At 40.0% G+C, this 24,742-nt stretch overlaps 1 protein-coding gene across 1 annotated transcript in view; it reads right to left on the reverse strand.

The window, feature by feature from the left end:
* Positions 1–1,175: 1,175 nt before the first annotated feature.
* Positions 1,176–24,742, reverse strand: part of egfra (epidermal growth factor receptor a (erythroblastic leukemia viral (v-erb-b) oncogene homolog, avian)) — a 42,052-nt gene continuing 18,485 nt past the window's right edge. The window contains exons 3-28 of the mRNA XM_034234744.1: positions 23,775–23,961; positions 23,146–23,280; positions 22,941–23,012; positions 22,529–22,647; positions 22,020–22,161; positions 19,955–20,071; positions 19,452–19,578; positions 19,253–19,326; positions 19,078–19,165; positions 18,732–18,931; positions 18,436–18,568; positions 17,938–18,028; positions 15,987–16,144; positions 11,870–11,908; positions 11,578–11,719; positions 11,201–11,323; positions 10,084–10,182; positions 8,739–8,924; positions 8,220–8,375; positions 7,059–7,134; positions 6,166–6,312; positions 5,106–5,203; positions 4,840–5,007; positions 2,741–2,788; positions 2,535–2,628; positions 1,176–1,519 (exon numbers count right to left, since the gene is read on the reverse strand). Coding sequence (XP_034090635.1) covers positions 1,176–1,519; positions 2,535–2,628; positions 2,741–2,788; positions 4,840–5,007; positions 5,106–5,203; positions 6,166–6,312; positions 7,059–7,134; positions 8,220–8,375; positions 8,739–8,924; positions 10,084–10,182; positions 11,201–11,323; positions 11,578–11,719; positions 11,870–11,908; positions 15,987–16,144; positions 17,938–18,028; positions 18,436–18,568; positions 18,732–18,931; positions 19,078–19,165; positions 19,253–19,326; positions 19,452–19,578; positions 19,955–20,071; positions 22,020–22,161; positions 22,529–22,647; positions 22,941–23,012; positions 23,146–23,280; positions 23,775–23,961 — 3,363 coding nt within the window. The remainder of the gene's footprint in view (positions 1,520–2,534; positions 2,629–2,740; positions 2,789–4,839; positions 5,008–5,105; positions 5,204–6,165; positions 6,313–7,058; positions 7,135–8,219; positions 8,376–8,738; positions 8,925–10,083; positions 10,183–11,200; positions 11,324–11,577; positions 11,720–11,869; positions 11,909–15,986; positions 16,145–17,937; positions 18,029–18,435; positions 18,569–18,731; positions 18,932–19,077; positions 19,166–19,252; positions 19,327–19,451; positions 19,579–19,954; positions 20,072–22,019; positions 22,162–22,528; positions 22,648–22,940; positions 23,013–23,145; positions 23,281–23,774; positions 23,962–24,742) is intronic.

Consider the following 24,742-nt stretch of genomic DNA (forward strand, 5'->3'; position numbering starts at 1 on the left):
GAAACTATTCATAGTCTGTAAAACAACTCACGTTTACAGGGAAACACTTCTAATCTAAAATTTAAACACATTACTGACATGACCTAAGACAGTTCTAACAGCATTTGGACAAATATAGCAGTGGACAAATATAACATACACAAAGTACAACTATTGATATGCATTTGAACAGAGGTGGTTTTATTCCCTTTACTTTTTACTGTAGCTTCCCAAGTAAAACATTTTACAAGCACACACACTAAAGTGCGATACTGATAAAAAGCTCAGATTTTCACTTTTTGGGTTCACATAAATATGGCCCATGCCACAGAGGTCCTGCTAGTTTCCAACAGCTACTGTAAACACAGATGTGTAAATACAACAATAGCAATTGCTATTTACCGTTACATTATTTTTATAGTTTGTGCGATATCACACTCTTTTGTTTCCATCTAAATGAGGAAGCAACCCATTTTAAGTTCATACAGAACTGTCTTAGACCATAAAAGTAACATATTTAAACTTTTCACCAGTTTCCCATTTAAACTGACTATACATTCTGTACATTGCAACATTTTGTTTTCCTCTTTGCACATCCCTCAGGATGAGTGTCGTCAGGCCTCCGAGGTCCCCAACAGTCCAGCCAGCATTTTACTCTTAAAACCCTTTAATCGTCTTACCGTCGCCCCAGAGAAACGCTCTAAGCCTTCACTTCAGTGTCAAGTGAGCGCACCACTGTGTCCCTTGCGTATATAACCAATGTTTCTGCAACACATGTACCTTAGGTTTTTGTTGGGGTTGAGCTGCCAGTTGCTGTTGTTTGCAGTAGAGCTTCTGCCTCCACTGACACATTAGGATCACTTGCAGCATTTGGTGCATAACATTCAAACGTGATTTTTACTTTCTGACAGGGGTTACAACAGATGAACGAAGCGCTTTTCTTCCAGCAACTCTCAGGTTAACTGAGTCCTGTACGAGTGCCATTTTCATCAAGAAAAAGTCATTTGTAGTAAGAACAACTCTTTGGAACGAGAGGGGCTTTGTGTGGCTGCATGCAAACAACACGGAAAGCTCAGCCAAGTGTCACTTAACATAAATGATAATTGATGGTACCACTTAGCTATGTTTTCCCATCCAAGACATCAATGCCTTTCCTTAATGGAACAGGAAACGTATTGTCTGTATCCAATAAGACTTCAGTCTGGGCCCAGATACTCTGCGTTCTCCGCCGCTGGGATGTGTCCGTTGGCGTGGGTCTTGAAGGCGGGAGTGAAATCGTATTGATAATCCGGGTTGTCCATGCTATTCTGTGGCTGGTATTTCTGAACGCTGTGGACCGTTCCATTCGAGTGGAGTGGGCGGGTGGCTTGGAGCGGGATTTCGTTCAGATACTCGGGTCCAGTCGCCTCGTTTTTAAAGCAGTTCAGGTACTCTGACTCTGTGTCGTCTGAGGAGATGGTGGGCAGCATGGTGCGAGGAGGACCCGGGTGCTGGTAGATGGGATTCATCACATCAGAGACTCCGTTCTGGTTCATGTATTCTGTAAGAAAGTCAGTGACATTAGCAACAACACTTGATAGGTTCTCATTAAGTGTACACACAGCTTAGAAAATAGCAGGTCATTTATTAAATGTGCAGAACATACTGTAATGGTGGTATGTTTCAGACCATTAACTGCAAGTCATTAAATCACTGCGGATCATTGTCAAACCAAAACGTTTGCAGATTGATTTCCAAACTTTCAGACAGAAACTGTCAAAACATTTATATAATGTATTCTGTGTAATATATGGGCATGACTTTTAAAACAAGTGAATGCCTATTAAGACACGTTATGGGAAATGCAGCATCAAGTGATTGTGAAGCTTCATTATTACAAGGGCTATAACTATTAAATAGGGATGTCTATGCCTCTTGTCTGCATTGATTTTGAACAATCTCTTAGAAATATGGCTCTTGCAATTGAAGGGCAATACTAAAAACATTTGAGTACCAGGTTTACAAAATACTTTAAACATGCTATAGGCAACCAGCTTATCACAGTGAGAAGTACATTTGCTTTACTTATATCAGGGGTCAATACATTTTTGAGGAGCATAGGTTCTGAAAGGTCTCCCTAATGGTTCACTCAAGGAAGTTTAGAGCTCTCGAAAAGCATTGCATTTATGAGCTATGTTTATCTAAGAAGTACATTCTTATGACATCAAAAGAACAATGAGAATTGCAAAGCTTGTGTGTACTAAAAGGTTGCCGACTAGTGCTAGTGCTCTCAACGAGTCAAAAAAACAACCTGTATGGAATTTAGAAAAATATAAATAAGGTGGTACTGTTGCTAATACATAGATGATAATATATGTTGTTGTGGTCAAGAGTACAGCCTTAATTCTGCCACTATTAATTTCATCCCTCAACTGCATCCACCGGTACTAAAGAAGTTTGCGGTGCAATAAGTACAGCACCTTGTCCACTAGATGGCCCACTTTCTCACTGAGATTCACTTTACATACATAAAATAGTGGTGCCACTGAAGCGTTTTGAAGTTAGAGGATACTTGCCTGGAGATGGTAGGAAGGCGTCATCTAAAAGTTTGTCTGTGGGGTCAGGAATATATCGGAGGACCATGCTGCCATCTCTGCTCGGGAATCCATTCTACAACAAATGAAGGACATTTTTAGGGCTGTGGTGCATAAAACTCAAAAAGGAAATAATACAAAGAGGAAATCAATTTGCTCTAAGTTCAAAATGATTGATTTCGTCTTACCAATATGCCATTTCTGCCGTGGCACGTTCCAATGCTACTGTTGAGGCTCTGTAAATGAACATAGACATTGATTAATATCTCATGATGACACCACTTTAAATGCAGAGCAAGATTTTTTTTTAATACATCCATCACACATTTTAATAAGCCTCTGTGCACCATAAAGTAGACTTTAAGTGAAGAAAGTTTTACCATTTAAATGGACAGGCATTATCAGCTGCAATGCATACTCCAAAGATAGTGCTCATTTTAAATTATGCAAATATTTACTTTCGGTCACTGTGGTTTATTTTAAAGCCTCCCAGGGGACGTTTACTTCCCTTTGAAAAGTGATAATAATGTGTTTTTATGGTACCAGAGAAACCACAGCTGTCATCGCTGTACAAGCTGATGAGGATCGAAATAAACGTCCGCCAAGCCGATTCATATTCATTCAGGCAATCTCACCAGCTTTGTTGTGTCTGTCATATCCTCCAGTGAAAGGACTGTGAATGGTGTTAAAACCATGGTAACCGGGCGAATACAGAGAACAAAGTGACAGCTGTGGCGATGCAATTACTTTCAACAAGAAAAGGAAATTAAACACGCCGAAGGAGCAACCATCTGTAAAAAAAACTTGACCACAGTGGACCATGTGATATTACAAAAGCAGGCCTCGGCTGAGCTTTTATTGGACGCAGATTTTTAAAAGGTGCCTGCAAAGGTAATCACACTTTAAAGTTTGTATCGGCTAACCAGGCTGTCAGTGCGGGCAATGTTCCCAGGTATGAGAGCCAGACCTACGCATGGCCTTCACTGAACCTGAGGTAGAAGAGTTCTCCTTTTCAGTTCTCATCAATCAAAGGGCAGCAGGGACGAAATGTGGGAGAGGGGAAGATGATGAGGATGAGTGGGTAGGGGTCAGGAAGTGGAGAAATGGTCCCTCTGGTCACAGTTAAACAGAATATGAGCAGGGTTCAACTACCTGCTTGAATTTAACTTAAGGTCAATCAGTTTGACTGTTGCTGTTCGATCCCCTGGATTCAGTTTAACTGTCAGTGGTCTGTTTCATGTGAAAGCTAATTACTTCCAACAAGCTGACAAATTTACTGAGTTTATTTCCACTCCGTCTCTCAGGGTAATGATTTATGCAGAAACCCCATTTCCCAAAACACTGCTAAAGTAGCACAATTAAAATGTCAAACAGTTGACTGCATGTCGGTAAAATGTGCACTGCTGGTGCAAGTGGTGCAATTTCTTAATCAAGAATTATTGCTGCTGTTTTTCTAAGAAATGTAATCATTCCCCCGTAGCATCTGGTAAGCTACTCTTCTTGCACTGTTTCGATAGGATAAAAGGTCAATGTGAGTGACTCGTTGTGTGTGTATGTAAAGGTATCTGCGTATCATTACATTTACAGTTAACTCTGTATTGACTGAAAACGTACTCAGGACAATATTGTGATAATATTCTGGATCTCAAATATATGTAAAACCATTATATGAATAGAAGTAAATGTGGTGGATCAGGTAACATATATAATAGCTTAATGCAACTAATTGTAGCTTAGTATTTTCAAATCTGTGTATTTTCACAATGTATGTGTATGCATTTCAGTGAAACTACTCCACCTTTCACATACACATGCAGTAGTCAGTCTTCACCATGAGTGACTCAGAGGCCATTTGCGAAATAACTATTTTTCTGGCCAGTACATGGTTGTTTGCCTAAAATACTTTTACCAACAAAAAAAATCACTCTTCTGGCCTGAAATGCATTAACATTTTTGAATTGGACCAGTGGTTTCAGCAGCTTTAGATTTGTAAGGTTTTTAGAGGCTTTATAAAGTGAGAAATGTCTACATTATACCATTAGTTTTGCATTTAAAATACCCGACCACAAAGCAGAAAGGATTCATCTCTGAAAGATTTTTCTGATATATCAGCAGTGGCATTGACTAAATCCCATTTTAGTTTTGTTTGTGCCAGGATGCATAATTTTCTCAGCTATTGACACCTGACACCTGACACCTGATGACACCTGAGCCTGAGAGATAGATACACATAGATACACCTTTTCCACAACCTTTGATTGGGACTTTTTAATAGGAAGTAGCTTACTGTGGAGTGAAGCAGCGGGGTGATGGAGGTGCTCGGGCTGCTGAAGAAGCCATGTTGTGGCACCAAGTACTCGTCAGCATCCACAGCGTCCTCCATGCCATCTCCGCTGATCAGGCTGCGGTACAATTTATTTTCTGAAGGACTCGGTAGATGCATGCGATCATCGCCCTGGGATAGAAAATAACATGTAGCTAGTTAGCTTGGTGTACAATGGTTTTATCCAAAGACAAATAAACTGTGACTAAAGATGTGATGTGAAATCCTACCTGAATGACCAGATATCGAGAAGGATCCCGTGCCATTTTTGTAAACTCAGCTATAAGTTCCCGGAAACGTGGTCGGCTGTCCGCATCAATCATCCAACCTGTACACACGCATCAGCAAATATCCTCATTAGACAAGGAAATAATATAAAACTGACATTTGACCTGTAGAATCTGATTCAAAAAGGTATATATCATGTGAATACACTATTAAAAGTGAGTTTCAACAGTCACATTAAAACAGTTACTAAATGAGCCTACTATCACCTAAAGAATATATCTAAGATTAAAAGACTAATGTCACAGCAGGATTTGGAAAAACTTGTCCATGCTTTTATCTTCAGTAGACTCGACTACTGCAATGGTGTCTTCACAGGTCTCACTAAAAAATCTATTAGGAAGCTGCAGCTGATTCAGAACGCTGCTGCTCGAGTCCTCACTAACACTAAGAAAGTGGATCACATCACTCCTGTTCTGAAGTCTTTACACTGGCTTCCTGTGTGTCAAAGAATAGATTTCTAAATACTGCTGCTGGTTTATAAAGCACTGAATGGTTTAGGCCCAAAATACATTTCTGACCTCCTGCTAAATTATGAACCATCCAGATCTCTCAGGTCTTCAGGGACTGGTCAGCTTTCTGTCCCCAGAGTCAGAACTAAACATGGTAAAGCAGCATTCAGTTATTATGCTCCAAATATCTGGAACAAACTCCCAGAAACCTGCAGGTCCGCTGCAACTCTGACTACTTTTAAATCCAGGCTGAAGACTTTTCTTTTTGTCGCTGCTTTTAATTGAACTATTCATATCTTAGACTGCACTGTAACTTTTATCCATGTACTTTTTTCTTTTAATGTTTAATTGACTGCCATGTATTTTTTTCTTTTAATGTTTATTTTATTAGCTTTTCTTTTTAATGACTGATTTTAAATGCCATTTTCTTAATCTCTTTCATTTTTTGTAAAGCACTTTGAATTGCCTTGTGTTGAAAAGTGCTATATAAATAAACTTGCCTTGCCTTGCCTTGCCTTAAACAATGGTTTTAAACATAGCCCATTACACTTACATTTCACCATGATCATGTAGACGTCGATGGTACAGATTGGAGGTTGAGGTAGTCGCTCGCCTTTCTCCAGGACCCCGGCTATTTCATTGGCTGGAATCCCATCATACGGTTTGCTCCCAAATGTCATCAGCTCCCAAACTGTTACGCCTACAGAGAGGAGGACAGTTGGTATATGTCAGTGTGTTGAGATGTCATTCACTTTGTATGGCACCCGATAAAAGAGAGAAAATGAGAATGACAGGATGCAAGCTTCCCAAATATCACACAGAATCAAAATAACTATGTTGACAAATTGGCTCTGCTTGCAGGAGTGGGAGTTAGCAGGATGCATATCTGTGTTGGAGGAACTGAGGAAGGGGGAAAAGGAGGAAAGGAAGCTTGTCACTTCTGCCAGGATCTGTTGATGCTTTCGCCATATTGAGCGGAAGGCATCATCAAAACCCTCGGGGAAAGAAGATTTGGAGGCTGACTCCAAAGCTGTTCAGTGTGTTGGCACCTGTGCTGCTGGTGCTGGAAGAAATACTAACGTGGGTTGTGGCAACAATCCCTTCTGTTCTGTTATTGTCCATTTGAGACTGCTGCTGTGTAGGTGTGTTACCTGCGTCCTAAAACTCACAGATGCTATCAAGATGTTCTCAATTTCTGTTTTGAAATGTTGACAGATCCAAAAACAACATCCTAGCTTCAATACTGCCTTTGCTGTTTAAGCTCTTTATTTGGCAATGAATAAATATTTCTCCAGTGAGACTGTCACCAAAACTCAGGAGTATAGAAGCACAGCTGTTTTATATATCTGAAGTTTCACAACGACCCGAGCTCCGTCTGCATCACAAGCAGTGTTAATGCCTCACTGGGTTAGAGGCAGAGCATGTGTTCTCCACGTAAAGACTCACCATAACTCCATACGTCACTCTGGTGTGTGTATGTTCGGTTCTGGATAGATTCAAGAGCCATCCATTTTATTGGTACCTGCAGAACAAAACAAAGTGACGTTATATTTTTCATCTGCCACCTTCCAAAAAGGCTATAATAATATAAAAATGCCCCCCTAATGTGCCTTTGATTACATTTGGACAATAGACTTCACTAGATCATTAACATTAAAAAAAATGCTGTTATGAATACAGCACGGTGCTGCATCAGATTATTTTTGCTGGCAAGATTAATGCCATCAATTCATTAGTAGAAGGAATTGTTGTTGAACTGAAATCAATCACTGTCTATAACACATACTACAAGTAACTACACTGTCACCTAGTGGTGGTGAATTGCAAGGCAAGGCAAGGCAAGGCAAGTTTATTTATATAGCACTTTTCAACACAAGGCAATTCAAAGTGCTTTACAAAAAATGAAAGAGATTAAGAAAATGGCATTTAAAATCAGTCATTAAAAAGAAAAGCTAATAACATAAACATTAAAAGAAAAAAGTACATGGATAAAAGTTACAGTGCAGTCTAAGATATGAATAGTTCAATTAAAAGCAGCGACAAAAAGAAAAGTCTTCAGCCTGGATTTAAAAGTAGTCAGAGTTGCAGCGGACCTGCAGGTTTCTGGGAGTTTGTTCCAGATATTTGGAGCATAATAACTGAACGCTGCTTTACCATGTTTAGTTCTGACTCTGGGGACAGAAAGTCTAACATACAAAAATCCCCTTTTTATCTGGACATAATAGATTTCAATTGTAGCAATGGATTTGATTAGTTTGTGTCACAAAATACAGCAAAATAATACAAATATTTGGGATGTATGATAATATTGTGAAACCATTACATTATTGACGCTACAGAATGTCTATAATGTAGGTACCGCTGTATTTACAAACTAACACACACTACATATTTTCTTTGTGGAAAATATTGCTTTCAGTCTCACAAAGAAACATCTTTAAGAGAAGGAACATTTCTGTTGTCATGTCTCTTCTCTGTGACAGAGCTTTTACAATAGCTACAATCTAGAGCAAAACTACAAATGTGTAATATACAATTTTTCACAGCACTCCTTTTTGTGGATGCATTACATTTTTTTGGAAATTATTATGGCAGACAGACACCGACCTTTCCCCCATCTGCATGGTACTCTTTCTCGTCTGCGTTGAGGAGTTTGGCCAGACCAAAGTCGGTGATCTTGACATGTTGAGGAGTTTTCACCAAAACATTTCTCGCTGCCAAGTCACGGTGTACTAAGCGGCGCTCCTCCAGGTAGTTCATACCCTTTAGTCAAACAAACGATAGAGTACAAGTTGTTACATAAGCGCAGTTCTCTTTTTCAAAAGCTGTCTGATATGGCATGTAAACATTGCTTGATCAGACGTGATCCAAGATATAAAAGGGCTCTCTTGATTAACCTGTCATCATAAACAAATACATCATAGCAGTCAACAGTATTTCTTTCTAGCAGTTGCCAAAACAAAACTTGCCCTGCAACAAAAACCACTTATTTCGTTTTTATCATATATGGTAGACATAGAGACGGGATAAACTGTTTTGTGTTTGCAAGTAAAGCTCAATGTAACTTTTTAACAGACCCCCCCCACCCCCTATGTAAGTTGATGCCTTTACAAGCTTTTCTCTCACCTTGGCTATCTGCACACACCAGTTGAGCAGGTACTGGGAGCCAATATTGTCCTTGTTCTCTTTGACATAGTCCAGCAGGCAGCCGTACGGCATCAGCTGAGTGACGAGCTGCACTGTGGAGGTCAGGCAGATGCCGAGCAGACGACACACGTGGGGGTGCTCCACACTGGCCATCACATAAGCCTCCTGTGGGGCACAGTGAGATATTTTTTCATTGAATGCATTATATAAATTGGAAGCAGTCAGGTGAAACTAACAAAAAAAACAACCCCCTTATCTAGATCTAAAAAGGAAACAATTCATATTATTTTAAAAATAGCTACGAATAAATTGTCTGTTTCAGAAATACTTCGCACAGCCGTTTCCATCTTCAATGAAAAAACTGATAGCATAAGAAACATGACATTTGTTTAAATGTCCAGTGTTTGGTGATAAGTGTCTTAGCAGCAGTCATAACCAGCCAAGCATATTTTATGTGGCTCAGCTGCAAGTGGAAACTCTCAGTCACCATAACAGAAAAGCGAATTAAAGAAAGAACCATGGGGATAATCCTCGCAGGCCACCATCAACAGGCTTCCTCCAAACCATGCAAACAGCACTTAAACTTAGCTTTATTAAGGAGAACTCCTGCCTTGAGTACATTAAATGTACCCCAAACATTATCCACAGGACTCTTACAGTACGAACATTGTTCAGTACATAGCCACTTTATTATTAGGAGCCCTGTAATTTAAAAAACACGCCTCTGCCCCCAAGGCAAAAGGTTCAGAGGACGCGTTTGTCTGTTTCAACTTCCAGATGTACAGTGACTGAGAAACATGAGCCAAAATCACAGTATTTAAGATGCACATTCATCAGTTATCATAATGCCGGCTGCTCTCTCAGTGCGGCTACAGATCTACATTCCTTTCCAGAACACCTCTGCCTTGGGTTACAAAGCAACGCCCACCACAGTCCTCCAATGAATTCATCTCATTTCCTTACAGGCCAGTAACAGGTCACTTTGTAGAAACTTGACACGTTCTCTAATACAAAGAAAATAGGAAGTCTTACATTTAAATTAAAGTTGCATGTGCTATGTATTACAGGAGGCCCTTCTATTCATTTGACATCTGGAAGCAATTATTCTCATATTAATCAACTACTTCCGACTTCTGAGCATTATATTTTATTATATTGTGATAATGTGCACAGACTTTTTGACTTAACATTTCTTCTCCTACCAGTAGCACACACTGTAGTATTCTTGGAAATGTATTTTTAAATGAATGGCTGTTTTGGTTCTGACTCAGTATTACAGTAAGCGTAGAGTTACAAAATGTACCACATGAATCAGTACACCTACGTCCAAGATCTCTTTGTTTGCCTTTGGTGAAGTAGCCTCTCTCAAAACCTTGATGGCCACAGGGATCTTCACATCCTCTCCCTCTGGAACCCACAGGCCCTGTATGGACACATTTTGTTATTTTTCAGGCTTTATTACACTTGAATCATCAACTGAACTCAAGTGCAAACATGCAAATGTACAGTAAAATGTACAAACAGTGACGCTCATGTATTGCTCAAATTAAACCCTGCCAGGAGTGGGAAAAGCACATTTACTCAATAACTGAGCTTTACTTTAAGGTACATCTATTTATGCTACTTTCATCTTTCATTTCAGTGTACTATAATACTTTTGACTCCACTTCATGTAGTTGACCTAAATAAAGTAATACAATCATACGTAATATTCAACAGCGACTCGCCCCAAATGGCTTAATTACTTTTAAAACCTCAAACTACATTATCATGCTATCTTTTATGATATTCTACTTAAGAAAATGAATGAATGCAGAACTATGAATTCAAATTAAAAGAGTGCGAAATTGGTAGTTTGACTTCTTCCAACACTGACTATCTTTAACTAAATGCCTAGTCCTTATTCCAACCTTTTTCCTATAACCAAATCTTAACACTCAAATAGCCATTTGAATGTCCTTACTTTACAAATTGTCCCTCAAGGTCTAAAACTGAAATGGCTCTTAATCATTAAAAAGCTCACGCACTCACTTGTTTTTGTACTGAATATTGGGTTTATTTCAATGTTCCCTCTGCAGATTTACCCAAAGATTAACCTTAAATCAACCCTAAAAGAAAACTTAGTAGAGATCAATCTTTTGTCTCTGTGTGACAAGTTAGTCCCCACAATGTCACTGTGTAAACACATATCCTGATGAGATTAATAAGTATATGTACACTGAGTGGAGTCACTCATGCATGATCTGGCAAGTTAGAAATGTGTCTTTTAATTAAAAAATTGACAACAGATGTAGATGAGCGAAAACAGTGACGGGTGTTGGTTATGTAAACTTGGCACATGCAGAACTGCTCGGCTCCAGCTCTAATAAAGCTTGACGCTGGTGCCGAATTTTGACAAAAAGGTGATTGGAGACAAAAACCAGCATGAAAAGTGTTATTACCTTGTAAACTGTACCAAAGGCTCCTGAGCCCAGCACTTTGAGTTTCTTGAATTCGGGTTCCTTCAGGATTCGCAACAGAGCCTGGTTTGGTGCTTCTCCACTAGGAGTTAGGGGTTCAACCAACTGGAAAGGAAGGATATACAGTCTCACAAACAGCAATAGGGAGTCTTTAAACAAAAATTAAACATTGAGAAAAGTCCCATACTGTATATATCATTTGAAACAGATGCCTGCACTTGCCCTTACAAGCAAAGGACGATGGGTAAAAATAACCGTCTCAGCATAAATCAGGCTTGTTTGACTGTAAATGATCAAAGCTGCTCCTCTCGACAGCTTGATGTCTCTACAAGAGTGGTGACTCAGTCCCCTCATCTCACCTCTCTCTCTTGCAGAAGTCTGCGCATCGTTCTCTTCCTCTTGATGTGGCGTCGGCGCATCAACACAAACACAGACAGGCCTGCAATAAGAACAGCCAGCAGCCCACCGACAACACCAGCCGCGATCATGGAGAGGCCAGAGCTGCCGAGAGACAGGTGGGAGCTCATTTAACAACGCAGGGAAAACAGAGCACATTTACAAATTCAATAAACAAGGAGAGAAGGAGAGATGAGAGATGAGAATGCCTAACTTAGTTTATCCTTCAGCATCAGTGTTACTATATTTACTCACCTTTTATTCTGGCAGCCTTGAAGACCAGGCCCACTGCAACTGTAAAGAAATCAATGCAAAAAAGTTTGAATATATACTATCATTTCTATTTCACACTGCAGAATCACCGGGTCATTATGAGTCCATTGTTTACGATATGATGCTAAAACAATCCTTGAAAGGCTTTGCAATCAGTCTCCACACGTTTTTTTGTATCCCTGCCAGCCAAATTATTTTTCTTAACCAGTGTTGGGCAAGTTACTTCCAAAATGTAATAGATTACATATTACTTATTACTGTCTTTTGAAAGTAATACGTTACATTATATTACTGTCTCTGAAATGTAATGAGTTACACTACTTTTATATTACTTTTGAGTTACTTTCACCAAAATAACCGCAAAAGAATGGCTAGGTATTTTAAATGCTGAAATGTAGTTAAGTGCAGCTCATTATACATCCAGTGAAGGGCAATGTGGTATAGCATAACCACTGTGTAGGCCATTAAGGCTACTAACAACTTGTATTACACAGCTTAGTTGAATACTCGATTCTGATGGTAAATTCTTAACATGTGACATGTTGTTAATACAGTCGTACAGACCACTGTCAAGGACTATAAACTATAATGAAGGTTGCTAAGGAGGATCAAGAAAGAGAAAGGAAAAGAGGTTAAAAGACGGAGCGCTGGACGTCAGATAAATCACCAGAAGAAGGCAGACAGGAAGTAAACAATAACAGGACACGGAATGGGCTCTGTAGTTTGTTTAGTATATGGCCGTGTACAGGCCCGGTTCCAGAACAAAATGACTCAGGGTGCCTCTGAGATTACAGGGGGTGCAGAGCAGTAGTAGGTTTACATGAGCAATAGTGGCCGGCAACAGCAATGAAAAATAGCATTGAGGTTATGGTCCCCAATGAACAGATTATGGCATTTGTTATGTTTTAAAACCAAGCAAGTCAGAACATTTCAAGTGTGGTAAAAGTGCAATCCTGAAATATTTGGACTGTGGCAAGGAAAAGCACAAAAGCTTAAAAACTGTGCTGATAAAACAAATGAGAACATATTGTAAAGCAAGGCAAATATTATTTGAACCAGCTCATGGTTTGAAATGGCAAACATTGAAAAGCAAAAGTATTATTAAAACCATGTACTAAATCATCACCTTGGTCCCATCATATACTCTGGGAAGAGAATATTTACTGTGCTTGAAAACTGGCATCACATCATCATGTGAGGTTGACTTTGTGACCTGGAGAACATTTCAGCTGCAACATTAGCTCGTTGATAAGCTTGGGATATGAGATCTTTTTGTAGCCATTCGTGGTGAAGGCATCTGTGCTATTGTATGCATTATTTTTGACCCAACATTTCTACAGGCATGGCAGAATATGGCTCTATGTTCACATGAATATTCTAGCCATTGTCTATTTTTATACCACGAGCTGCAAAATGACCGCCTTACCCCACTGTACAGGCGGGTACTTGTTTAGATATACCTGGGCAGGCTCTGTTTTGCCGTGGTCTCGTGGTCTCCTGGCACCTGCGGGCCGCAGAGGGGCGGCGTAGTTTCGGGCGACGAAGACTGCTGCTCCGGGGGCGAGTCAGGCGGGAGTAAGCTAGTGTCCACAACGGAGGGTAACGTGATGTCCCCATCCGACCTGTTTCTACTGTCTGCAGTAGATGCAGTGTTGCTGGCGTTTAGTGATGGTTGCTTTAACCATTTTCGTATAAATAATTATCCACAGATGTGTGTCATTGCTGTGGAAGCACTTTGGAAATGATGCACACGCAGCGGAGCAGGTCACGCGCACCTGACACAATTTGTTGTTTGTATTTTTCGCTCCGCTCTGTTTTTTGAATAGAGGGTGCATAACATTTAACTGGGGGTGCAATGCATGCCAATGCACCCCCGAATATCCCGATGCGAAGCCTGAAGGGTAAACACACCAGGTTTACTAATCTACCCACACAATTTGTCTCTGGTGTCGGAATGTCTCGCTATGTTAGTACATTCTTAAAAAACAAAACACCATTTAATTTCGGGTTAAAATGTGTTGTAACTGCGTTACTGAGCATTGTAACGGGTAATATATTGCCCAAATTTCATTAGTAATGCGTTACATTACTTCGTTACAGCAAAAAGTAATATATTACTGTAACTCCCTTACTTTTGTAACGCGTTACACCCAACACTGTTCCTAACACATTTAATCGATTGTGTGCAAAAAAGACGACTTCTGCCAGGAAAAGCCTCCAAGCTCTCTGCAATTTCCTACAAGACTAAATACCAAGAATGCATCAATAACTGGGGTCCATTGAGGTCAGTTCCCAACCCTTAGGGGTGAGGTGGTTTTCTTGAAGTATCTTTGTAATTAAAAAATGTTATCATTTCATATTCCAGCTATTCCTCAAAAAACATGTTTTGGATATCATGCCATTCACATTTTAAATGTACATTTTAAGAAATTGTAGTTTTTGTATTACTACCCCAAGCTTCCATAAGTGGGTCAAAAATGCATTTTCTATGGAATCCTATGGGAACCTTTGATTCTTATCACCTGTGTATGTCAGGAATACATTCACTGTAGACCACACAGACTACATCACAAGTGACACCTCTCAGGAAGATTATTTTACACAGCAAGATCTGATACCTGTCAGAATACTGTGAGGGTCTCAGAATAGTGGAGATCTTTGGGACAATATGTTCAAAACGTTTTTTTGAAAATGTAAAAAAATGTCTAAAATTATAAATTGTGAAAAATGTAATATAAGATATTTCTAATGTGAACCAAAATATAATACTAAATATTATACAAGTCATTTCTCTTAACCAAAATGACAAAAATGGCATAAAAACACATATTATTCTAATACGGGTCCTTTTAGACCCACTTATGGAAGAGTGTAGGGTTGCAAAATTCCGGGAATTTTAAAAGATGGAAACTTTCCACGGGAATTAACGGGAATAAACGGGAATTTATGGGAATTTTCTCAACAAGGCTGGACAGTGACACTGCAGAGGAAGACTCAGAGTGTGATGTTGATGAGGCCCAGGAAGAGCCCGTTGACTGAAAGGGTTTAGCCAAAATGCAGAGGATCGCTTGAAGGAAGATTTGCTTTTGTTTTATGGAACTTTGTGGAGGGAGAGGGCTCTTTTCATTTAACATTTTGAATGGGACTTTGTGGGGATTTTTGGATGGGGGGTGCATTTTTGTTAATTTTTTAATGAGTGGGGTTGGGGGGGATGAGTAATATTTAACTCAACATTCCTGTCTTCGTTCTTCAATGAAACAAATAATTGCTCAATCAAATAATTAAAACTTCTTCTGTTCTACTTTTAAAAAATAAATAATAATCTGTTGAAATGTCATGTTTTTTGTTTAATTTTGCATCGAATATCTCCAAAATTCCCCAGCTTAACTTCCCATGGAAACTTTCCGGAAATGTACCGGAAATGTTTCGCCCCTTTGCAACCCTAGTAGGGTCCAGTCACTCGTGCATCTAAGAGTTACATGTAGTGCAATTTTGTATTTATAAAACACTACACTAGTCAAAACACAAGTTGTGGAAATCTTCGTCATATTTTACTTGATAAAAGGTTGTACAATATGGTTACATAAGCCAATCAACACAGGTTTGGTTGAAACAATATCCAAGATAACCATTAACCACACACCACCATGGCTGAAAGTTGATAGTCAGTGAACATAACATCTGCTTTCAGTTCTGTAAAAGTTAGTTTTGTTCGGTTATATGATGCAGTGCAGACCTCTATCCATTGCAAACAAATGGAAACCAACGAGCATCTAGAAAGCTATACAATTATGATATGCTTTAGAAAAAGAGCTTAAGTAATACATGTAATGATGTGTAAAATGTTAAGTAAATGGGAAAACTAGAAAATGTACTATAAGCTTCATTAACTTCCCCTCCTAAATTGTCAATTTCATCACTAATCTCAGCAAAAATGTCTTGATATTAGGAGCCAATTTCTCTACAATTTGTGCCAGCAGCACCACAGCTGACCCTTCTGGATCGGATTAAGTTACTGCATCAACATTACGACAGACAAATGTTTGCAACACAGATAAATGCAGTGCCAGTTCTCATCTGGGCTGCAGGAAGTCGTTACCCCTGAGTGCAGTTTTTGTGGCAGAGCTTGCACACTTTCATCTCGTCTGCGTATTTCCACACCAGCATGTCGTCCTCCCCTGGCACGCCTTGTGGACACCGAGGAACACAGAACAGGCCATCCTGGTAGTTGGCACACTTAGTACAGTTTCCAGATCCCTGAAAGACAAAGAGAAACCTTGAGATGTTTACAACTCCCTTGAGGAGAGGAGTAAATATTATGTAAACTGCCCTGTCTCATAATAATAATTTCTCAAAGCTAGATGCGCACATCTTCCTCATAAAAATGCAAATGTTTGACAATAAAAACCCACCCAGAATTTGTGGACTTACTTTATGCAAGCACAACATTGTTGCAACAAAGCAATACTTTTCTTTCAAACGGTCTACTTCTCTTGTCAATAATAAAACCCTACATTCCCTACAGTTATTTTCAACCAACCCAAAAAGGGGTTGGAACTTGTTTTCATTCAAAGAAGAGATTATGGGCATTCAGAAGTAGACTGTGCTCCAGCTAGATCAAACAGCCACACCCCTCATCCCAAACACAACACGTCTTGTGGCTGCACTGCATTATGTAAGGGATAATGTGCAGCAACGCGGTCATTATGGGGAAAAGAACACCGACAGGCTGATCAGGAGCCCGACGCGAAGCGGAGGGATCTAGATCGGCATGAATGTGTTCTTTTCCCCATAATGACCAAGTTGCTGCACATTATCCCGCTTATTACATGGCCACATTCTCAACAAAGTAACATTATGAATCCCAATATTAATTGAAATGCTTTTATGGATTTAGAAAATTATTTTATTGATTTAAAAAATAGTTGTATTGATTTAAATTGACATGCATCCGCTAAGAAAAATAGTCCGTTGTTACCGTTTGAACTAACGTAGCAACGGCAGGAACTGTTTCGATAGCGTTTTTGAGGAGCTTTTTGATTACAGATTTGAAAACATCGCTGCTTGCTTTAAAAGTAGCACAATTCATGATGTCAAACCTTGGAAAATATCTAGATATCTCTGCCCTAATGCCAAAGGAACTGCACACTGAATATGTGTCGCCGTTTGATGTCTATGTCTGGACCGCTGCGTAAAAAGGAGGGTTTCTGCCCGTTACTTCTCCGCTGTTTTCTTGTCCCTCTTGTCTTTTTCTTTTCTTCACTGGGGACTCATCAGCCACTAACCATTACTCCAAATTACTGTGCTCTCCAAATATATTAAAATTAATGTTAAAATCCTCCATGTTGCTATCACACGACAGCGGAAAACTAAAGACAATCAGACAGCTTGCTTTTCAAACTGTTACATTTGAAAAACAGTTAGAGCGTCTCTTGTCAGTTTGAAAAGCCAACGGCAGGAACTGCTTGCGTTTTTGAGGAGCTTTTTGATTACAGATTTGAAAACATCGCTGCTTGCTTTAAAAGTAGCACAATTAATTATGTCAAACCTTGGAAAGTATCTAGATATCCCTGCCCTAATGCCAAAGTAACTGCACACTGAATATGTGTTGCCGTTTGATGTCTATGTCTGGACCGCTGCGTAAAAAGGAGGGTTTCTGCCCGTTACTTCTGCGCTGTTTTTCATGGCCCAACGGTATACAGTTAAATCGACCGGACTTCTTTCTGAAGATGTGAGCGTCCTTAACAACGGTCAATAAGTCCTTGACAGCGGTCTGTCTGTTCGGTATTAACAACGTGTCACGTGTTCTGAATTGACCAATCAGAATCGAGTATTCAACTAAGCCATGTAATAAGGTCTAATAAAGCTGCTGTTGATGGAGAAACATCCAGCCATGGAATTCATGCTACGTAATTGTTCATTTGTGGTTCTCTTTGAATCTGGACGACTGACATTTACTGAGGACATTTGAGATGAATAGATAATGTTCACCAAACTTTTCTACAGTAAAGTTTCTGCATAATGTTTGTGTTCAGTTGTGTCAAACGTACCGGAGTACTGCAGGTCGCGCTCCCATTCATGGGATGACACTCAGGGTGACACTCGATGCAGGTTGTATTCACCGCAGTCTCTCGCAGCTCTCTGCAAAAACAAAAACAAAGCTGACACACTCTCACCACTGGCACGCCTAGTTTTAAGTTACATGTAATCCCTTTTTTGAGGGCACTAGTTCAATTGTAAGCATGTCAAGATTAAATGTTTGACAGAGATCTGCAAAAATCAACAGATTTGAGTAAATGTGCCATTTCAGCTACAGTGTTTGTCTTCTGTCTTCTGGAGGTTTAATTTAAAATACCTTGGATCGTATTTGCTCTTTGAAATTGATTCAATAACAAATCCCCAGTGTCTAGTCTGGAAATGCTTGTGGTATGAAAATGGACTTTGAAGGAGTTAACTGTAAAGTGCACGGATCTGATGTTCAGACGGTTTGTTTATCTAACGTAAGAAACTCTGCATTTCAGAGCTTAAAAGGCATTAAACTCCCTTACCCCTCCAGGATGTTGCAGGAGTCAACACAGCGCCCAGCTCGGTTGTAATCTCGACAGGCAAAACACATGTCAGGGCCGGGACCCCAGCAGCCGTCCGCGGTACACTTCCTGTCGCAAGTGTTGTTTAACAGGGCTGAAAACAAACAAACAATCTCAAGGATCTTTCCCGTATGATTACCCAATTTTGTGATTAGACTTCATTAATTGAATCTGGTTGGTGCATTGCGTAATCAGAAGTTACACATCAACGAAGAGGATCTGGCTGAATTTGTTGTGGGAAACCAATTTCAATGTACCACATGTGGCAGCATCAGCATCTTCCTCTATGGTGGCAGTCTGGCTTTCTGATTTGAAGAGCCTCTTCCAGTGGCTTTTGTTGGTGTAGCACAGGTTTTTGTTCTTAAAGATGACCACGTCTCCATCGCTGATTTCTTTTAGGGAACGAAGGCCCAAGTGGTTGATAGTGAGCTGAGCTATCATCAAACTACGGCTACCACTACCAAGGATAAAATAGTGGAGCAGGAAGAGGAGGGAAAAAAAGGAAAGATTTTATGACAGCCTTGAATAATCCTCAACGCTTGATTCATTTCTGGTGATCTAAAGGATGTGAATCTACATGGGGGATCTTTACAAGGAACATACCGTTTAGTTCTTCCTCGAACGATCTCCAAATTCTCAAAAGGACTGAGTGAGCTCATGCTATCTGGCCACGTTTGGATCAACAAGTATCCTGAAGCAACACATGGATCGTTAATTGTTAAACTGTTTCATGTGTATTTAAGTTGTGATGCATTACTCATTCCTTATGTAGTCTTACCAGTTATTTCCTTAACCGTCTTAAACACTTCAAGCTGGGAATGCTCCATCTTTGGTGTTTTGGTAAATGGATCCCTACAAATAATGATAATGTAAATGTTTTACATCATTGTTAAAGGTAAAAGGTAATTTATTGCAGTTGATATAGTTGGCATACACAGGCATACAGGCTGTAACACTGTTTACTGTCCTTAACTTACCCATGAATTGATGTGTGGATGATAGCAATGTTGCCATTGATTTTCGTGCAGTTTTTAAATGAGTCAATGTTGGTGGCATTGATAGAAATGATGTGAGTCAGGTCTCCTATTCCAAGTCCATTACACACTGTAAACAATAACAAAACAACATCAGTTAAGAAACTTTTTAAGAGTTCTTGACTTTACTCTCATTTTGGTATTAGGTTAAACCAAACTGAGCATGGCATTTTAGACAAACTGTGTTGGAAAAACTAGTAGATTTCAGAACCTTAACTTCACTACAAGAATCAATATAATGATATTATAAAGTAAAAGTACCAATTATTGAAAGCAAATTGTAAAGTATAACAACTAAAAGTCCATTCATTATAGCAGCAGTGTGTTTATATAAGTATGTATTGGATCATAGCTAGTGTTTCAGTAATATGAAAGTTTCATTATCATATTGTAGTTGGTGCCTCAAAAATGTCCCCAGGTTGCAGAGTGATAGTTTGAGGCCCCACCTTTTGGGCACAGTCCAACACATTTGGCGCAACTCCTGATTCCTCCCTCGTCCACCTCGTATGTGTTAGCACTGCACGTCCGGACACACGATCCATGATCCGTTACAACATAGTTATCTGGAATCATTCCAAAACACAAGCTGTTGACTTCATAATCATTTTATGTTTAATGTTTATAGTATGAATGACATCAAAACCAATCCTCTCTCGCACAAGTTTGTATCAAAAGCACAACTATAGGTACATAATAATGCTGGGCCTTACAGTAAACACTGAGTAACACTAGAACAGACCTGTGTAAGTTAAACTGAGAAAGAACAGTTGTTGCATTAACACGCCCTGCAACTTAATCATTTTCTTTTTCGTGTTTCTAAAGTTTATAATTAAACTTGGACAAAGTGTAACCCTGAAGGACAACCTGGGCCCTTGTTCAGCATACCTCAATGTGGAAGAGCTCATAATCATGCATGATGTGTTTCATACTGCCTAGTGAAGTCTACTAGTTTTACTTGGATTGAATGACTGTCAAGCAAACATCTATAGCAATGATGTTATATCACTGTATAGTATGTTTAAGTAATGTATTAGCAATCGTGGCTAAAAATAAAAAACAAAAATAATAAGTTTCATAATCATACAGAGCCCCAAAAGGTTCATGGAGAGAAAAAAAAGTATCTTGTGCGCACGAGAAAGTATTTTGTTACCGATGCACCAAGTAGGAAGTGGAGCACAGAGGAGACAACCGTTTCATTGCAGACTGTTATGTTTATGTGGAGAAATGGCAGTGCATACATTATTTGAGATATATTTCAAACTCGGACTTCATTTAGGGACATTTTGGCCAGGGGTTTAGAGCTATTTGTTTAAGCACCGGATTAGCAAAACAGAAAAGTCTGTAAACCAGTCTGCTTTGATCTATGAATTCATGTCCGTGACTCTCACAGTATCTGCTGCCCACAGCTGTTTTATAGAAGGAAAACCTCCTTCACTTTATGAAATATCTGCGGCACCAGTGGCCTGTACTACGAAGCAGGATTTGCTATTTACTATTCATTCATGAAGTATGACGCTGCGCTGTCAGCACGCTTCTCCATGTTTGTGATTGGTCAAATGTTGCTAACCCCGTCCCTTTCACATGAACGCGCTCTCAGCCGGACAGAGAAACCCTGGTTGATTTACTGAGTTGATAACCAGCTTCGTAGGACCGCTTAGCGACCTCGCGTTTGTTAGGGTTAGTTAAGCCGGGTAACTCAAACATATCCAGGGTCTGTTGAACTGGTTTTGTCATACAGGGCACTGGAGGCAGTAACGTGTAACTCAGCAGAATCTGAGAAGAGCAGCACCAGCTGCAAAGAGCTGTGCCTTTTACTGTTTACTTGACAGCGTTTCCCTTCATTAGAACCACTGAATAGAGATCGAGGCTGCTACGTTTAACCACACACACATCGAACTGCCCGATTATTCCCCCTATTACTCGTTTTATGAAGGAGATGTCCAGTCACCAGGGCGCATGATGTGTGTGTGTTTGTGCTCAGCTCCGCTCTGTGTGTGTGTGTTTTGTGTGTTTGTTCGACACCGGCATTTGTTTTCAAATGACCATGAACAGTAATTTACACACATCTGGTTCTCCATCGTTATATGTGTATTCCCAAGTGAAAGAAATTAGTTTAATCTTCATCTCGATGTAGTGCTATAGTCCTGCCGGAGTGCACCCGAACAAATGAACGACACACACACACACACACAACACACACACACACACACACACACACACACACACACACACACACACACACACACACACACACACACACACACACACACACACACACACACACACACACACACACACACACACACACACACACACGCAGTTCGATGTGTTTTACTATAAGAAAGTATATCTCGTGCGCACAAATTAATAAAACGTGGCCTCGTTTTATACATTTTTCTCTCTATGAACCCTATGAAGAAGGAATAAAATATGGAATAAAAATCGGCAGTAATACAAAATATTGTTGTTGTGCATTGATGTAATGCATTTTCTCTGTTTATCCAATCTTACGTGGGCAGCTCTTGACGCAGGTGGCCCCAAAGTTGTACTTCCCATGTGGGTTGGGTACCAGCTGGTGCAGGTTGGGGTCGTAGCGCATGAGGCCTGGGCAGGAGTCTTTACACACCCCATCGTCCTGGAAGTCCCGACAGGCCTGCAGCACAAACAAGAGTCATCCAGTACACAGGGACCATAACAGAGCCTCTCTCTAATGATAACACTGCATTCCTCCACAGCCACAGCTTAATCCTCAGGGCTGCACACAGAGAGAGAGCAGACTCGAGGCACTGCCAAATGAAAGATTTATTCAGCAGTTATGTGTCTCATTGTTATTGGAACCAATAACAATATGTGTGATCATAAAAACAGATGAGTGAGGGCTTTGTTTGGTTGAACGTCTCTCTTCCAGATTAATTGCAGAGGTATTAAAGACACTATTTTGTTGTTTAAGTTTGTATCTTCCCAATGTCCTTTATGATATCATTACGCTTGTGCCCCATGTGAAGGTGTCTTTCTCTCACCAGACAGTCGTTGGGCCGCGGTCCTGTGCAGCCCGCAGCACAATGCTCATTACAGCAGTCTCCGGGGGAAGGGCCTTTGCATCTCTTAGAGCACTGCTCTGCACAGTGCAGCTTTGTGACTGGAAATAAAACAGGACACAGTCATTGGAATGACCTGTAGCAAGTGTTCTTCTATTTATGTTTGATGTTGACATTCTGCATGTACAAGTTATGGCTAAAACAATAGAGAATGTTAGCTAACTTGTTCTTACTTGGTGTTGTTGGTTTGCAGGAAACAGTTTAATAAATGACCAAGTAATATAAATCATTAAGACTCAGTGTTTCTCAAAAGTAGACATGCAAAACAGTTTGTAGTGTTTCACTTCACCAAACATGTTTTTCCAGGGTAAATAAATCACAAAATGATACTCACACGTCTGACAGTTTTGATCACCGGGTGCCCAGCATGAGCCGTTAAAGCAGCTTGAGTCGCATCTTTTTTTGCCTTTATAAAAGCAAACCACAAGAAAGTGTTTAAAATGTGAACCTCACATCCTTCAACTTGTTTAACAATATACAAATCATTTTATATAACATCTGTGCAGTCTTTTGCCCTGCGCTGTTAATGTTTTACTTACTACAATGCGAAGGGCTGATGTCCGATGGCAGCACCATTTTGGGTTTGTTATCACCGTTGACAATGTCATACCACTGTATCGTTTCCACATTGCAGGGCTGGTTATTCACAAACGTTACACCTCCTTTAAGAATTTCTGCAAAAGAAAATGCCACGTTAATTTGATAAAAATACAGAATTGATTTGATTGATATTTTTACAGTAATTCTGTTTAAGAGGACTAAAGGGTTCCACCCCTTGATCTGATGATGGGGTGAACACCGTCCATCTTCACGCCTCGAAATCATCGAGGCGCTTTTACAAGTACACATTAGTATCATACATGTACTGTGGACATTACCCACAGGAGCAAATCCGGGTGAAGTGTCTTGCCCAAGGACACAACGGCCTGACGCAGTGGCGGAAGGAGCGGGTTTCGAACTGGAGTTCCCCAGCACCCCCCTTGATCTGATGATCAGATGCACAGACCACTGCGCCACCCGTCCCTGTGGGTATTGTCCACAGTGGTGACCATTGCATGTATGATATGTGTAATGTGTATTTGTAAAAGCGCTTTGAGCATCTGGAAAAGCGCTATAATAAATGTAAGGAATTATTATTATTATTAAAGCAATGGAGAGGTGTACTGACCTGTGAGGCTGGTGAGAAGAAGTGTCTGGGTGGCATTACCGGTTTTCTTGTCATAATTGGACAGAACAGCGAGGCCAAACGATCCGTCGAAGAGCGAATGACCTCGAATGATGCGCAGATTCTGCAGAGGAATCTCCTCCGCTGTGTTGAGGGCTATCAGCACATAGCCGCCCACTTCTTCAATTGACTGTGGAGAAATACAAATGGGAACCTTGTTGAAAACTGAAGTAGCTCAATTGCAAAGTCAAGGATTCCCCAAGCATAGAATGAAAATAAAAGTAAAAAACTGAACCTTGGTGAATGCTATTTCCTGTATTCTTATCAACCTTACAAAAGAATATGGAACAATTGGTCATCCAAAAATAATGGAGAAATACATGTTGAAATGCATGTCAATTTCTGATTATTTATTACAAGTGTACGCATGCAACTACATTTAGTTGTATTGAATCGATGTGCAGTTTAGAGCAGTATGTAGCTTAATAGTCAAAACCTAGGGTAAAGAGTGCCAGGAAATAAGTCCATTTTACTAACACTTATTGCAGTGAGTGTAAAGGAAATTGATGTGACTATCAGCAAATCAGCATTTTATTGATTCAAAGCTTCTCTGATCTGAGAAATGTATCAAAAACAAAATTGGGTGGACAAAAATAGGATTTTAAAAAGTGAGCAGGAAGCCCCTTCCCTACTAGGGACCATTGGGACTACTGCATGATATCTGTTGACTGTAAGCTTTGTGTGTGTAAGCTTGCATGTGAGTATGCTTGTCCCTTGCCGGTACAGTGTTCACAGCGTCATGAACAAACTGAATCATCTGTCACTGCGGACTTACTCTCCACTGATTTTAATTATCTGTACTGAAGCGATGAGAGCAGTGAGCAGCCTGCAAAGATACAGGATAAATTGTCTGGCAAACTGGATTAAGACCACCAAAGAGATGATAGGAAACTTCTCCCATCTGTTATGTG

This window comes from Gymnodraco acuticeps, unplaced genomic scaffold (genome assembly GCF_902827175.1).
Source record: "Gymnodraco acuticeps unplaced genomic scaffold, fGymAcu1.1, whole genome shotgun sequence".
Classification (NCBI taxonomy): Eukaryota; Metazoa; Chordata; class Actinopteri; order Perciformes; family Bathydraconidae; genus Gymnodraco; species Gymnodraco acuticeps.